At 60.9% G+C, this 13,154-nt stretch overlaps 1 protein-coding gene across 4 annotated transcripts in view; it reads left to right on the forward strand.

Annotated features, from left to right (window-relative positions):
• AGAP3 (ArfGAP with GTPase domain, ankyrin repeat and PH domain 3) overlaps window positions 1-8,775 on the forward strand; it is a 62,028-nt gene extending 53,253 nt beyond the window's left edge. For all 4 annotated transcript variants that reach the window (XM_042888059.1, XM_042888061.1, XM_042888057.1 and 1 more), the window contains 5 exons: window positions 3,999-4,153; window positions 4,561-4,651; window positions 4,938-5,160; window positions 7,281-7,536; window positions 7,681-8,775. In XM_042888059.1, coding sequence (XP_042743993.1) covers window positions 3,999-4,153; window positions 4,561-4,651; window positions 4,938-5,160; window positions 7,281-7,536; window positions 7,681-7,902 — 947 coding nt within the window. In that variant the 3' untranslated portion in view covers window positions 7,903-8,775. The remainder of the gene's footprint in view (window positions 1-3,998; window positions 4,154-4,560; window positions 4,652-4,937; window positions 5,161-7,280; window positions 7,537-7,680) is intronic.
• Window positions 8,776-13,154: the final 4,379 nt, after the last annotated feature.

Genomic DNA, 13,154 nt, shown 5'->3' on the forward strand with positions numbered 1-13,154 from the left:
GTGCACACTGCACTGCCGGATCTCAGTGCGATGCTCAGCCCCCGCCTGCCCCACGCAGCACAGTGTGTGCATGGCATTGCCCTGTCGGTGCCCCTCAGCCCCGCGTGCTGCCTGCATGCCTTGCACATGCACACAGATTGACAGCCCCAGTCCATGGGGACCTCAGTGCCCTTCCCTGCATCTCTCAGGAGCGTCGCCCAGTCCTGGCTGCGCCTGCACAGCTGCCTTCGTTGTCCTTCCCCACTATGCACACTTACACGTGTGCACAGGCATTTGGTGCCCCAGGATGGATGCTCTTAACCCAGCTGAGTTTGCACATCTCTGTGGATGTCGCTGCCCAGCCCCACTGCCCACAGCCCCACACAGCCCTTGGGCAGGGCAGGGCACGGCAGAAGGTGCCGGCTCAGTGTGGGGCCATGGAGGACTGTGGCTCAGGGCTGGGAGCGCTGCAGGGTCTCCATAGCAATGTTCTGCAGCTCTCCTGGCGGCTCGTCACTGTGGAGGGGGCCCGTCCCTGTTGCACTAATACAGGTTAGGAATATTGGGTTTAATGATCTGCAAAATGAGGAGGCAGCGAGCTGACATTTACGAATGGTGCTGCATCCTTCTCTTCCCAGACGCCTGCTAATTTGTTGATATCCCAAACACCTCATAATGATGTGGTACAGTGGCAGCTTGCAAACAAGCATCCCGGCGCTGGGGACCCGGCTGCCCGCTCCTGGGCACTGCGGGAGCTCAGCAGCAGAGCTGTGGGCTGGGGACCCCCTGTGGGGCACAGCCCAGGGGAGCTGTCCTGCAGCAGGGAGTGCAGGACATGGGGGTCCTGCAGGGCTCTGCTGCGCTCTGCTGTTGCGCCGTCGTGGCGGTGGTGTGAGCCCCCCCCAGCAGGACGGCTCGGTGCGCTCCACCGGGTGCTGAAGCCACCCGAAGGTACCGGTTCTGCTCAGATCCCCGGCTGAGAGCTGAGCAAACAGGCCTTGGCATGAGCTCTGGGATGCTGCTGCTCCCCTTTTTTCTCCCTGCGCTGCTTCTGCCTCAGGTGTCTCTGCTGCAAGGTGGCGGTGCCGTTTCCATGCTCTGCTGGACTGCTTTACTCTGGGCAGCTCTGCTCTGTGGCTCTGCAGACAGCTGTTTCCTTCCAGGGCTGTGTGTATGGTGGGGCTGGGGATGATAAGTCCCCGAGGGCCAATTGCTCGCAGGAGCCCTCAGCGTGCTCAGTGTGGTGATGTGGCCACTTCCCGTGTCCGAGTGCTGCGTGCCCTGCCCCGTCCTGGCACTGTGCAGTGCCCTCGTTAATTTTGCTCTCATTTGGAGCACTCATTGCCGGGCGGCGTTGGAGCAGGGTCGGGGGGTTAACGCCCATTAGCAGAGCTGCATCGTGCCGAGCTCCGCTCAGCAGCTCTTCACAGAGCTCAGTCTTTAAAACATCATCAAAAAATCATCAAGAGGGAGAGAGGCGAGCTCCTTCATTTCCACTGCCCACTAATTCTAATGGAGCTGCGTAATGGACTCCCACCAGCACCCCGTGGGCCGGGAGAAGGGAGATGATGGGAGATGGGTGCTGCAGAAGCCCTGGGACAGCCCTCCCTGTCACCCACAGCCATCACTGCCATCCCGCTGCCATCCCACACCTCCCTGCTGCCATCCCACCGCCATCCTGCAGCCTTCCCAAGCCCCTCAGGAGCTCCGTCCCGCAGCGCTGCCCCGAGTTGCTGCAGGGCGCAGTGGTGCTTTCCCTTGCAGAAAGGAGCCCGGCATGGAAGCAGAGCAGCCGCCCTTTGTTCGCTCTTGGCGGGCTGTGGGAGCAGCGGCCCTTTGTTCAGCGCTGGGCTGGAATCTGTGCGGCACAAAGGAGGGCAGAACTGAGGTCCGGCACAGGGGGAGGCTGCGGTGCTGGGGCAGGGCTGTGGGGCTGCAGAATGTCCCCGGGGTGAGAACGTCCCCAGAGCCACAGGGGTGTCACCTGTCTGTCCTGGAGAACACTGAGCTTAGGACCCTGAGCTCAGAGCAGCCCCAGAGGCGGGTGGGCACTGCAGGGCAGGCACGTGCTGGTGCAGGGGGGTTTGGGCTGCAGTGGTGCTCAGTGCAGAGGTACTGAGCGGTGAGAGGAAGGAACGGGGCTGTTTTTGAGCTGGTGTTGGCCATCCCTGGGTGTGCACAGTGAATCTCTCAGGGTGAGAGGCAAACTGACTGCAGGGTTTTGTGCTGTGCACTGTCTGAGAGCTGGAGGTAGGGCCGGAGCAGTGCAAAGCATCATTTCATTAGGTAAAGGGCAGCAGTGAGGGGATGAGCCCAGCAATGAGAATGCTGGCACCTGCTGCCTCCTCCCATGCTGCCCCACACCTCCTGTCTCTGCAGGAGAGGGGCGATGCTGGCAGCTTTCCCTAGAGGCATTTCCCCGCTGAGTGCAGGGTGCAGGGCGTGGAGCAGCATCCCCATCCATGGTAAGGGCAGGCAGCTGGCACTGCACCTGGGACCCTCGTCCTGGGGCTGCTCCATCCTCCCAATGTCTGTTGATGTGGGACCGGGCCCCACATTCCTGACCCATCCGTGCTCCCAACCCCAACAGGTGCTGCTGGGTTCTGTGCAAGGTGCAGCACGGAGCTGGGTGTCTCTGGGTGTTTCACTCTCAGAAGAGGCGTGGGACCCTGAGCTTGTGTGAGGAGCATGGCACTGCACCATGGCACAGGGATGACGTTTACCTTCACGTTGTTCGGAGCGAGAGCTGAGCTGTGCAGAGGGAGGCGCAGAGCTGTGAGTGGTGGTCCTCCAAAGAAAGCGTGGGCCTGCAAGGGGACACAGCTGTCCCTCCCCACGGAGCCTTCCCTCGGCAGCAGACCAATGGGGCACGTGTGTGGGCACAGCACGTCCAGCCCACAAAGCTCTCCAGCAGCTCGCTGTCCCCGCAGTGGGTCTGTGGGCTCTGGCCATCAGCTCCCAACCTCCCGCTGCCCTCCCTGCCTCCCCCAGCTGTGGGGCAGGACCTGCTCACCCCCAGGCGCAGCCCCAAACCGCGCTCTTGGCCCCGCGCTGCCTCCGGAGCCATGCGGTTGACTCTGCTTTTAATAGAGAGCTGGGAAGGCACATTATGGAGATGAGGGTGTTATTTGCATAACGCTAATTAGGTAATTACAAATCATTTTGCTATGAGCTGAAGCGTGTGCTGTGACATAACGTTTATTAGTCATTCCATTCAGGCCCCGCTTAGTTAAGTCATTTACTGCACTAACTACCGGAGTTGGCAATAAAAGGTGGGCGCAGGCGCTGGGCGCACGGCGGGGTGGTGCTGAGCCCTGCCTGCTTGGGACGGCAGTGCAGAGAGCCCAGCAGTGGCCACGTTTTGGGGCCAGCGTTTGGTTGTTTTGGGGCCTTTTCCTTATGTGCAGGGCACCGAGATGTTCAGCCAGGTGCTCTGCATCCCCCTGCTGCAGCTCGATGCAGGGATGCTCCGCACCACCCCTGAGCCCATCCTGCACCCAGAGGGATGGCCGTATCCGACCTCCAGGTGTGTGTGCAGCTGTGGGGCTCCCAAAAATACCTCTCCAAAGACATGAAGTCAGGAATTGGATCTCGTGTGTTTCACGGCAAGAGAAAGGCTTTGGGTGCCACTTTTGGGACTGCTGCGGGGCGTAGACACTGTGCTGTGTAGGGCAGCCCATGGGGATGATGGGCTGGTGGGAGCTGGTGGGGGCTGCTACCATTGGCAGCAGCTTTCTCCCGGGACTGGGAGATGTGAGGCACGGAGAGCAGGGCTCCAATAGCTCACAGACCGACAGCATTCGCAGCCCAGGGCAATAGGGAACATGGCTGCAGCTGCTGGTGCATGGCAGAGGCTGTGTGCCCAGATGGAGCTGGGTAGCAGCAGCACTGGGCTGGCTTGGATCCCTGGGTCCTCCCTGTATGCCGTCCCCATGCCTCCCCTGGGGACACCGCTGTCCCTGCCATGCCTGCACCCCACAAGGCACAGCCCTGACAGTTTGACCGCCTTTGTTTTGCAGAGCCAGACGAACCCTTTGAGTTCATCATCGTGTCCCTGACGGGCCAGACGTGGCTCTTTGAGGCTTCAACGTCAGAGGAGCGGGAGCTCTGGGTGCAGGCCATCGAGAGCCAGATCCTGGCCAGCCTGCAGGGCTGTGAGAGCAGCAAGAACAAGGTAAGGGCAGCTGCATGCTGCCTCATCCCTCCTCTTTGGCACCTCTTTGATGCATCCACACCTGCCCTGGGCTGAATGCATCCTCAGCCCTCTACTCCCAGTCCTTGTGGCACTCCTTCCCTGTGTTCACGTCACCTCTCTGGGTTCGTTCCCCAGCTCGGCTGTGCCCCACAGAGCCCCGTCACCTTGCTCCACCCCTCGGGGAGCCCTATTCCTCCTGGCCCCCAGCCCTGCCCCTCAGCTTCCTCCAGATCTGTCTGGTGTTCAGGAACCCTGCACTGTTCACCCCTGCAGCACGGCACTGGGGCTCCCAATGGCTCCGGGGTGGTGACCCTGGGGGTGGTGGCCCAGAGGACGCTGTGGGACCACCTGAGATTGCTATTGTTGTATTGCTGGTGTTGTTGCAGGCACGGCTGGGCAGCCAGGGAGATGCGCAGGCCATGCAGGCAGTGCGCACTGCGCGGGGTAACAGCTTCTGCGTGGACTGCGATGCGCCCAGTAAGGAACACCGTGCTGGGGGGCGGGAGGGGTGGGCAGGGGCAGCACGCCACCACCTCCTTGACCGCGGGGGGATTTGTGCTGCGGGGCTGCTCTGTCCCCTCCTTGGGGAGCCAGTCGTTAGGGGAGGGAAGGGCCTTGCGGGATTGTCCCCTAATGCCCTGCTGGTCCTGGAGGTCCTTGCTTCTGTGCCACTGGGATGCCTGGGAGGGTCTGTGGGGTGACGGGAGGGGAACAGGCTGATGTGCGCATGCTGGCTGTGCCCCTCTGATGTCACCTCCTGCAGATCCTGACTGGGCGAGCCTGAACCTGGGTGCCCTGATGTGCATCGAGTGCTCTGGGATCCACCGCAACCTGGGCACGCACCTCTCCCGCGTGCGCTCGCTGGACTTGGACGACTGGCCCGGCGAGCTGCTCACCCTCATGGCCGCCATCGGCAACGCGTTGGCCAACGCCGTCTGGGAGGGTGCTGTGGAGGGGTACCCCAAACCCACCCCAGAGAGCAGCCGGTAAGGGGATGGGCTCTGCAGGGACAGCGCTCACAGCCACACCGCGACGTCCAGTGGGGAGGTTGGGAGCCATCAGCAGAGGATGGGCAGAGAGCCGCAGCTGTGCCAGGGTCTGCCTGCTCTAGGGATGTCACAGCATCACAGAATCATAGAATCATGGAGTGATTTGGGTTGGAAGGGACCTTCAAGGTCATCTAGTCCCAACCCCCTGCTATAGGCAGGGACACCTCCTGCTAGACCAGATTGCTTGAAGCTCCATCTGTCCTGGCCTTGACTGCCTCCAGGGAGGGGCATCCACAACCTCACTGGGCAACCTGTGCCAGTCTCTCACCACCCTCACAGTACTGAATTTCTCCTAATATCTAGTCTAAATCTACCCTCTTCCAGTTTAGGACATTTCCCCTGGTCCCGCCACTACCTGCCCATATAAAATGTCCCTTTCCTGTAGGTCCTTGCAGGTACTGCAGGGCTGCTGTAAGGTCTCCTCGGAGTCTTCTCTTCTCCAGGCTGAAGAGACCCAGCTCTTTTAGCCTGTCCTTGTAGGGGAGCTGCTCCCTCTGATCATCTCCATGACCTCCTCTGGACCTGCTCCAACAGCTCCGTGTCCTTCTTGTGTTGGGGGCTCCAGAACTGGACACAGTGCTCACAGAACACAATACTCACTGGACGCAGTGATCACAATCATGCAATGGTTGGAGTTGAAGGGACCTCTAAAGGCCGTGTAGCCCAGCTCCCCATAGTGCACAGGGACACCCACAGCTCCATCAGGTGCTCAGAGCCCTGTCCTCTGACCCACAGCGTTTCCAGGAGCGGGGCACCCACCACATCTCTGGGCAAACCATGCCAACGCCTCATTGGAAACAACTTCTTCCTTATTTCCAGTCTACATCTCCCCTCCTTTTGTTTGAAACCATTTCCCCTTGTCCTGTCACTCAGCTCTGAAAGGGGAGATGACAGCAGGACGAGGGGAAATGGTTTGGAGCTGAGGGAGGGCAGCTGGAGGTTGGATGTCAGGGGAAGTTGTGTGCTGTGAGAGCGGTGAGGGGCTGGAACAGCTGCCCAGAGAGGCTGTGATGCCCCGTCCATCCGTGGAGGTGTTGGAGGCCAGGTTGGATGGGGCCCTGGGCAGCCTGGGCTGCTGTGAAATGGGGAGGTTGGTGGCCCTGCATTGGTGGGGGGTTGGAGCTTCGTGATCCTTGGGGTCCCTTCCAACCCCGGCTGTTCTGTGATTCTGTGATTCTGTCACAACAGACCCTGCTAAAGTCTGTCCCGTTCTTAGTGTCCGTTTAGGAAACAAAGGGCCGCTCCTTCCCAGCAGGGCTGTCCCACCCATCAGGACCCAGCAGGGCTCATGGCCGCACACTGCCTGCTGGAGCCCAGCTGGCTGCGGGGCAGAAGGGGTTAACAGACACTTGGCAGCGCCTGCGGGTCTCAGGGGTGCGTCCCTTTCAGGCCCTTGTCTGTCCCTATCGGAGCGCCTCCGTTGTCACTCATCCCAACAAGAGCCCATTTTGCCCTTATCAGCGGATAAGAGCGGGTCAGGGGGCGGCTGCAGTGAGCATGCGCAGCGCGGGGCATTGATGGCCGCCCGCCAGATGCAGATGGATAGAATGGCAGCAGATAGCGGCGGCACGGCGCGCATCGATCCGGCGGCCCCGCAGCCCCAGGCGGGACGGACGCGGCCACAGCCTTTGTTGGCTGCAGGCGAGACGGCAGCAGCGATAACGCTGCCGATAACGCTGCGCGGCACCGAGCCTCCTGCTGCCGGCGGGGTGCGGCGCGGGGCTGGCCGTCCCTGGGCTGGCGCGGTGCGGGCGGGCAGGGGAGCGCGGGGCAGCGCTCCGCAGTGGAGGGGCCCGAAGGATCGCCGTGCAGGATGGGGGCTGTAGCTCGGCGTGAGCACGAGGCCCGCCGCCTGGAGGTGCGGAGCCGTAGGTCGGTACAGGCAGGTGCGTGTCGGGAGACGATGAGCGCAGAGCCCCGCTGACGGCCGTGCACGTGGCACGGCGCCGCGGTGTCTGCTGCTGACGCACGGGATGCTCGAACGGCGGTGCTGGTGCGCCCGCCCCATGGCGCAGCACAGCCGCGTTGGCACCCGTGTGACGCTGTTCCACCCGCAGGGAGGAGAAGGAGCGCTGGATCCGCGCTAAGTATGAGCAGAAGCTGTTCCTGGCACCGCTGCCGCAGTCGGACATCCCGCTGGGGCAGCAGCTGCTGCGGGCGGTGGTGGAGGACGACCTGCGCCTGGTGGTGACACTGCTGGCACACGGCACCAAGGAGGAGGTCAACGAGACCTATGGGGACGGCGATGGGCGCACGGCGCTGCACCTGTCCTGTGCCATGGCCAACGTTGTCTTCACGCAGCTGCTCATCTGGGTAAGGCTGTGATTCAGTACCTGCTCCCCTGGGTTCCCCCCAGCCTGGCAGCAGTGCCCTGGGTGCTGCTCATCTCCCCCCCGGTGCCATGGAGCCGGCCATGTGCCACGGGTGCCACTGACAGCCGCTTTCTCTCCCGTGCAGTACGGGGTGGATGTGAAGAGTCGGGATGCCCGGGGTCTGACCCCGCTGGCCTACGCACGGCGTGCGGGCAGCCAGGAGTGCATCGACATCCTGCTGCAGCACGGCTGTCCCGGCGATGGTGCCACGCTGACCCCCAGCCTGCCCCGCCGTAACGCCAACGCCAACAACAACACCTGCGCTGCCGTGCTGCCCGAGCTCAGCACCAGCCCCAGCGCCGTGTAGCTCCTCGCAGCGGGGCTCAGGGCTGTTCCCTGCGTGCTCCCCTCTACGGACCCCCGCTCCATCTGTGCTGTGCCCAGGTCCTGGGACCTCTGCGGCTGGAAGGAGCCCAGCGCTGCCTGTGTGCAGAGGATACTCTGGATGGGGACTCGGTACCCCCATTTCATGACCGGTACAGGGGAAGGAGAGACAGTTCCTGTGTGCCCCCATCACACTCACGTGTAGGTAGTGCAGGGCTGGAGGTGGTCCGGGGTGCTGCCCACCCCTGTGCAGAGGTATGGGGAGGACCAGTGCTGCGCCTGTCCCTCTGTCCTCTGTTTGGCCATGAGGTGCCCCAGTGCAGGGGGGCAGCAGGGGGCAGTGGGAGATGAACGCTTCTTCACCGCAGCCCTCTGGCCCTCTCTGCTTCTGGCCAGTATGGGGGTCCCCTCGCTGGTGCTGCCCACACTGATGCCAAGGGAATGTCCTTCCCTGCAGCCCCTGGATGGACCCCTCCGCTCCACTGCTTACCAGAGGGGCAGAGGATGCTCTGGGGCCCATCTGTGTCTGTCTGTCTGTGTAGAGTCACTGTCCCATCAGGTTGAAGCCCCACAGCCACGCGCAGTGCCTCCACCCTGCAGGTCCCACTGTGCCCTGTGGCCGAGCAGGAGGGAGGAGCGGAGCACCTGCTCTGCTTGGGGCCATCCTGCAGCTGAGCACCGGGACCCCGAGGCTTCGAGCGCTGACTTGGAACGTCTCCATCACTTGTGTATAAAGTGTACATTGGAAATATTTATATGGACACTCTGTATATAGTGTTTCTTTGCCATGAATTGCCCTGTGTGTGTTACCTGCAGCCAAGGAGATGAAGGCCAATAAAGCACCCACTTCCTGCCAGCGTGGCTCCGCGTGCTGCCCTGGGGCTCCGCGCCGCACTGAGGGCTCTGCTGTGCTCTTGGCACACAGGCAGACCTTCACCCGGGGAGCTGTGCCACGGCACCGGGGTGGGGTGCAGGATTGTGTGCCCCCCCGGTCCTGTGCGGTACCAAGGGAACGCCTCCCCTCGCTGCAGGCACCCCACTGCAGCCCCCTCCCAGCCCCACTTCTCCCCTCTCGCGGTGGGGCTGCCCCTCTGGAGGCTGCGGGTGAAGAACGTTCCCTTCCTCCGGTGCCGGAATGTTTCCACGTGCGCCCATGTCCCCATGCTGCCCCTCCTGCGCTGCCCCGCGCTCTGCCGCTCCAAGCCCGGCCCCTCCGCTGCCCCCGCACAGCCGCACGCGCTCCCCGGCCCCGGCCCGGTGCTGGGTTTGGTTAATTTCCTGGCGACTGCATTAGTGGGAATGGAAGCCGAGGGACGGCAGCTCCTCTGGGGCCCATTAATCATCCCCCTCAGACAAGCTGCCTTGATTACAAGTGGCAAGAAATTCATTAGGGCTGCGGCTCTGACAACTTTTATCTGCGCGGCTGGATCTGACTCATTAGGCAGCCAAATTAAAGCCATGATGGGCCCTGATGAAATTCACTGCTTGTTTATCTTGTGCGATCTGATACATCTGCCCATACATCATCTCCCGTGCGGGATCCCCCCCCGCCCAGCCCCCGCACCTCCCTTCCCATCCCGCCCTGCCCCGGTCCTGCCGTGCCCCCGACGCAGGGCTCTGCTGGCACGGCCCCAGCTGTGGGCACGGCCCCACGTTCAGCCCCCAGCGTTGGCCCCAGGGTCAGCGCTGCGCCCGTGCCCGCGGGCCATGTGAGGATGCAGCCCTGCGCAGCCCCCACAGCACCCCTGCGGCCGGGTCCCGTGGCAGTGATGCCCAAGCCGGTGTCCCGCTGGCGGTGGCACTGCCACCCCGACTCCCTGCTGCTGCCCTCATCCTGGGTGCCAGCAGTGACGTGGTGCGGCAGAGCCCAGACAAGGGACAGAAGCCCTTTTCCCAGCTCGTGTGGGCAGTTTGGCCGCGGAGGGCAGTGAGCACTGCGGGGCAACAGCAGGGGACCTGCAGCTGAAGCTGCCTGTGGTCTGGAGCAGGGAGGCACAGCCCTTTATGGAGGCAGGAGATGCCCCATTGCCACCCGCCTGCTGTCGCCCTGCAATGCTGTCCCGTCCTCAACGCAGATCCTATGAGCTGTCCCCATGCAGCTGTCACTGCAGAGCTCCTGGGTGCCCATGTGCCCAGCTGTGCAGCGTGGCAGTTGTCAGAGCTCGGGAGGGCAGGGTGACAGGGCTGTTTCACAACGGAGCTGTGCCCCACGGCTTCTGCAGGCACTCCAGTAGCATCCTGCCCTGCAGCTTGGTGATGCTTTGGGATGCATGGGGGCTGGAGATGGAGTTCTGGGGAGTGGCACAGCTGCCCCAGCAGAAAACACAGGTGCCCTACATCCCTACTACTGACACCAAACAGCTGCAGAGCACCTGCACTGCACTAACTGTGGTGAGGTACCATTCTGGCTGCACTGCTGGGCTGTAGGAGCACATCTCAGCATGGCCAGGTCTGCCCCAGGGCGCTAGGAGCACCCTTGGGATCTCCGTAAGGCACTGAGCTGTGCAGGACAGATAGCTGCAGTGCCAGCACACACCCAATGCAGCCCTTCTCCAGGAGGTTTGCCCCAGCAGTCCTGCAGGTGTCAACAAACTACTCTGTACAGATGCACACCACAAGGACCGGCACAACATGTAAGCATCTGGGAAGGGCCCAGAGCACATCAGTGCCTCTGATATGGGGCTGGGGGCTGAGCAGATCCTTGGTGGGTCCTGCGCCCTCCCAGCAGTGCCTGAATGAACTGGGGGGGAGGACGCGTGGTGCAGGGAAGGCAGAGCAATGCAAAGCATGCAACCAGCATGAGGGACAGCTGAGTTGAGCTGTGCAATGCAGGGTCTGCACGGAGCTCCAAGGTGGGGAATGTGGGACTGTGACTGTGGGTACAGAGGGGCAGCACTGAGGGATGGTGGAGCTGGAGCTGTGGGCAGCACGGGGCTGGGGGGGTGAGGCTGTGCACCAGGTGGAGGAGCTGAGGCTATGGGCAGCCTTGGCGTTCTGCTGCTGAGGTCATCGCGGCCAAGCCTGCTACCAACCCTCCCTACACCTGCATTTGGAGCTGTGCTGGTGCTGTGGTTGTGGCTGTGGAGGCACTGCAGGTGGTCAGAGCTCCTGACCCTTCCTATGCGCCAGTCCAGCGGGAGAAGGCTGGACGTGGCTCTGGGCAGCCTGGTCTGGTGGTTGGTGACCCTTCCCACAGCAGGGAGGTTGAAACTAGATGATCTCTGAGGTCCTTTTCAACCCAGGCCATCCTATGATTCTATGGATTCTACTCTATTGTTCCTGTCCTGCCCATGTGCAGCCAGAGCCCTTCTCCCCATGGGGGTAGAGGCTTTCTGCATAGCAGGGCTCTTGCAGTGGTGATGCTCACCTCACAGTGTAATTCACCTCAAGGGGTCAGAACCTGCACCAACCAGCACTGCAGAGCTCTGGAAATCACAGCACAGCATTCCCTGTTGGGAGCCTCCAGCAGCTCCACTGCACGGCTCCTGCAGAGCCCAGGCAGGGCACAGCAGTGCGCTGTGTGCCAGCAGCTCTCCGTGCAGCCCCACTGGTGGAGTGTGCTGTGATCCACGAGCGCTGTACTGAAAACCCTGTCCTGACAGGAGGCCAATAAGCATCCCATCTGATGCAATCATTGCCTTTTTCCTAATTCTTCAAGAGTCATTTTCCAAATAAATGAGTGAGCGGGTCTGCGCAGAAAGAATTCCCTGGTAAAAGATGAAACTGACAACTGAGGGCAAAAAAAGTCTTGTATATATATATATATATATATATATATACATATATATATATAAATATATATAAATACATATAAATATATATAAATACATATATATATATATATATAAATACATGCATGTATACATATATGCATGTTGGTGTATACACAGTGTCTGTACACCCACGTCTGTATCTCCTTATACCCTGTGTGTGTGTTTGGGTGCCCGCTTGAGAGTCTCTTCCTCCCCATAGCTACACCAGGGCACCACGCACGAGCTGATACATGGGAAACTCCAACTAGACAGATGGAAAACAAATTCCCAGGAAGGCTTTTGGACCCTGGAATGGGTTCCCAATGACGCTGTGGGATGGGCACCCTTGGAGATGCATGGGGTCGGCTGGACTCGTTCCTCAGCATCCTCCCCAGACAGACAGCTTTGAGCAGTGCTGGAGCAGAGACCCCCACAGGTTTCCTCCTGTCCACACAGCTCCGTCACAGCAGGGCTGTTCTTACTGCCTGTGTTTTTGGGGCTCTCCTCCCCCTCCAGCCTGAATGGTGCAGCACCTGCAGCTCTGACTCGTGGAGCATCCTCTGCCCCAGCAGCTCTTCTGCTGGGATGTGCTGGAGCCACATTGTGCTGCACAGGCAGTGCCATGCACTGCCTTCACTGGAATGCTGCAGTGTTTTTCTTGGTGCTGTGCAGCTGGGAGGAAATGCCTTGCAATGCTCACAGGGAGCTCAGCTCTGCACTGTGTGAGGGGCACCGTGCTGCTCTGCAGCTCTCAGTGCTCCTGGTGAAGCGCTGAGTCTGTCCCTTCCATCGGCACCAAAGTGCTGCCCCTCTGCAGCATTTTTAGTTCCATTGACATCAGTGTTTGTAGGGTTGCACTGTGTAACGGTTCTCAGACTGTCAACAATAAAAAGGCAAAAAACAAATAACTTTTCAAGCAGCTGGAAGCTCCAGTTGGCTACCAGCAGTCCCTGAGCAAAGTGCAGCCACAGCAGCAGTGGTGGAGGTGGGGAAATGGGATGAGAATGCAATGAACTGATGGCACTCACCAAACTGCAGCATCAGCTGGAAATGCCAGGTGAAAAAAGGGGGTTCTCCAATGCTGTAAAATGCATTTCAATACCTTCCAGTGGCTCCCAGCACTGCTGCTGTGTGTGTTCCAGAGCAGGGGGCTGTGCCGCAGGGTTACAGTGGCAGCGCTCACACCCCACACGTGCACACATTTACGTAACACAGCACTGCTCATTGCTGCACGTTTTCTTCTGCCCCTCCACTGCTGCTCCCATCCTTGCTTGGCCCAGGCCCTGCGCAGGAGCTGCTGCAAGTTCTGCAGGTGGCATTTGTCCCTTTCTGCAGCCGCGTAAGGCTGGTAAGTTTGTGTTCTGAGCCTCAGCCCAAACCGGACCTAAGAAGAGAGAAGATACCTGGCCACAGCTCTCAGGTGCAGGCAGCTCTGTCGCAGTGTCCCAAAGGCACCGGTGCTCCCCTGGGCAGCATGGTGGGG

Source organism: Lagopus leucura, unplaced genomic scaffold, assembly GCF_019238085.1.
Source record: "Lagopus leucura isolate 7727_CA_CO unplaced genomic scaffold, USGS_WTPT01 Super-Scaffold_100141, whole genome shotgun sequence".
NCBI lineage: Eukaryota > Metazoa > Chordata > Aves > Galliformes > Phasianidae > Lagopus > Lagopus leucura.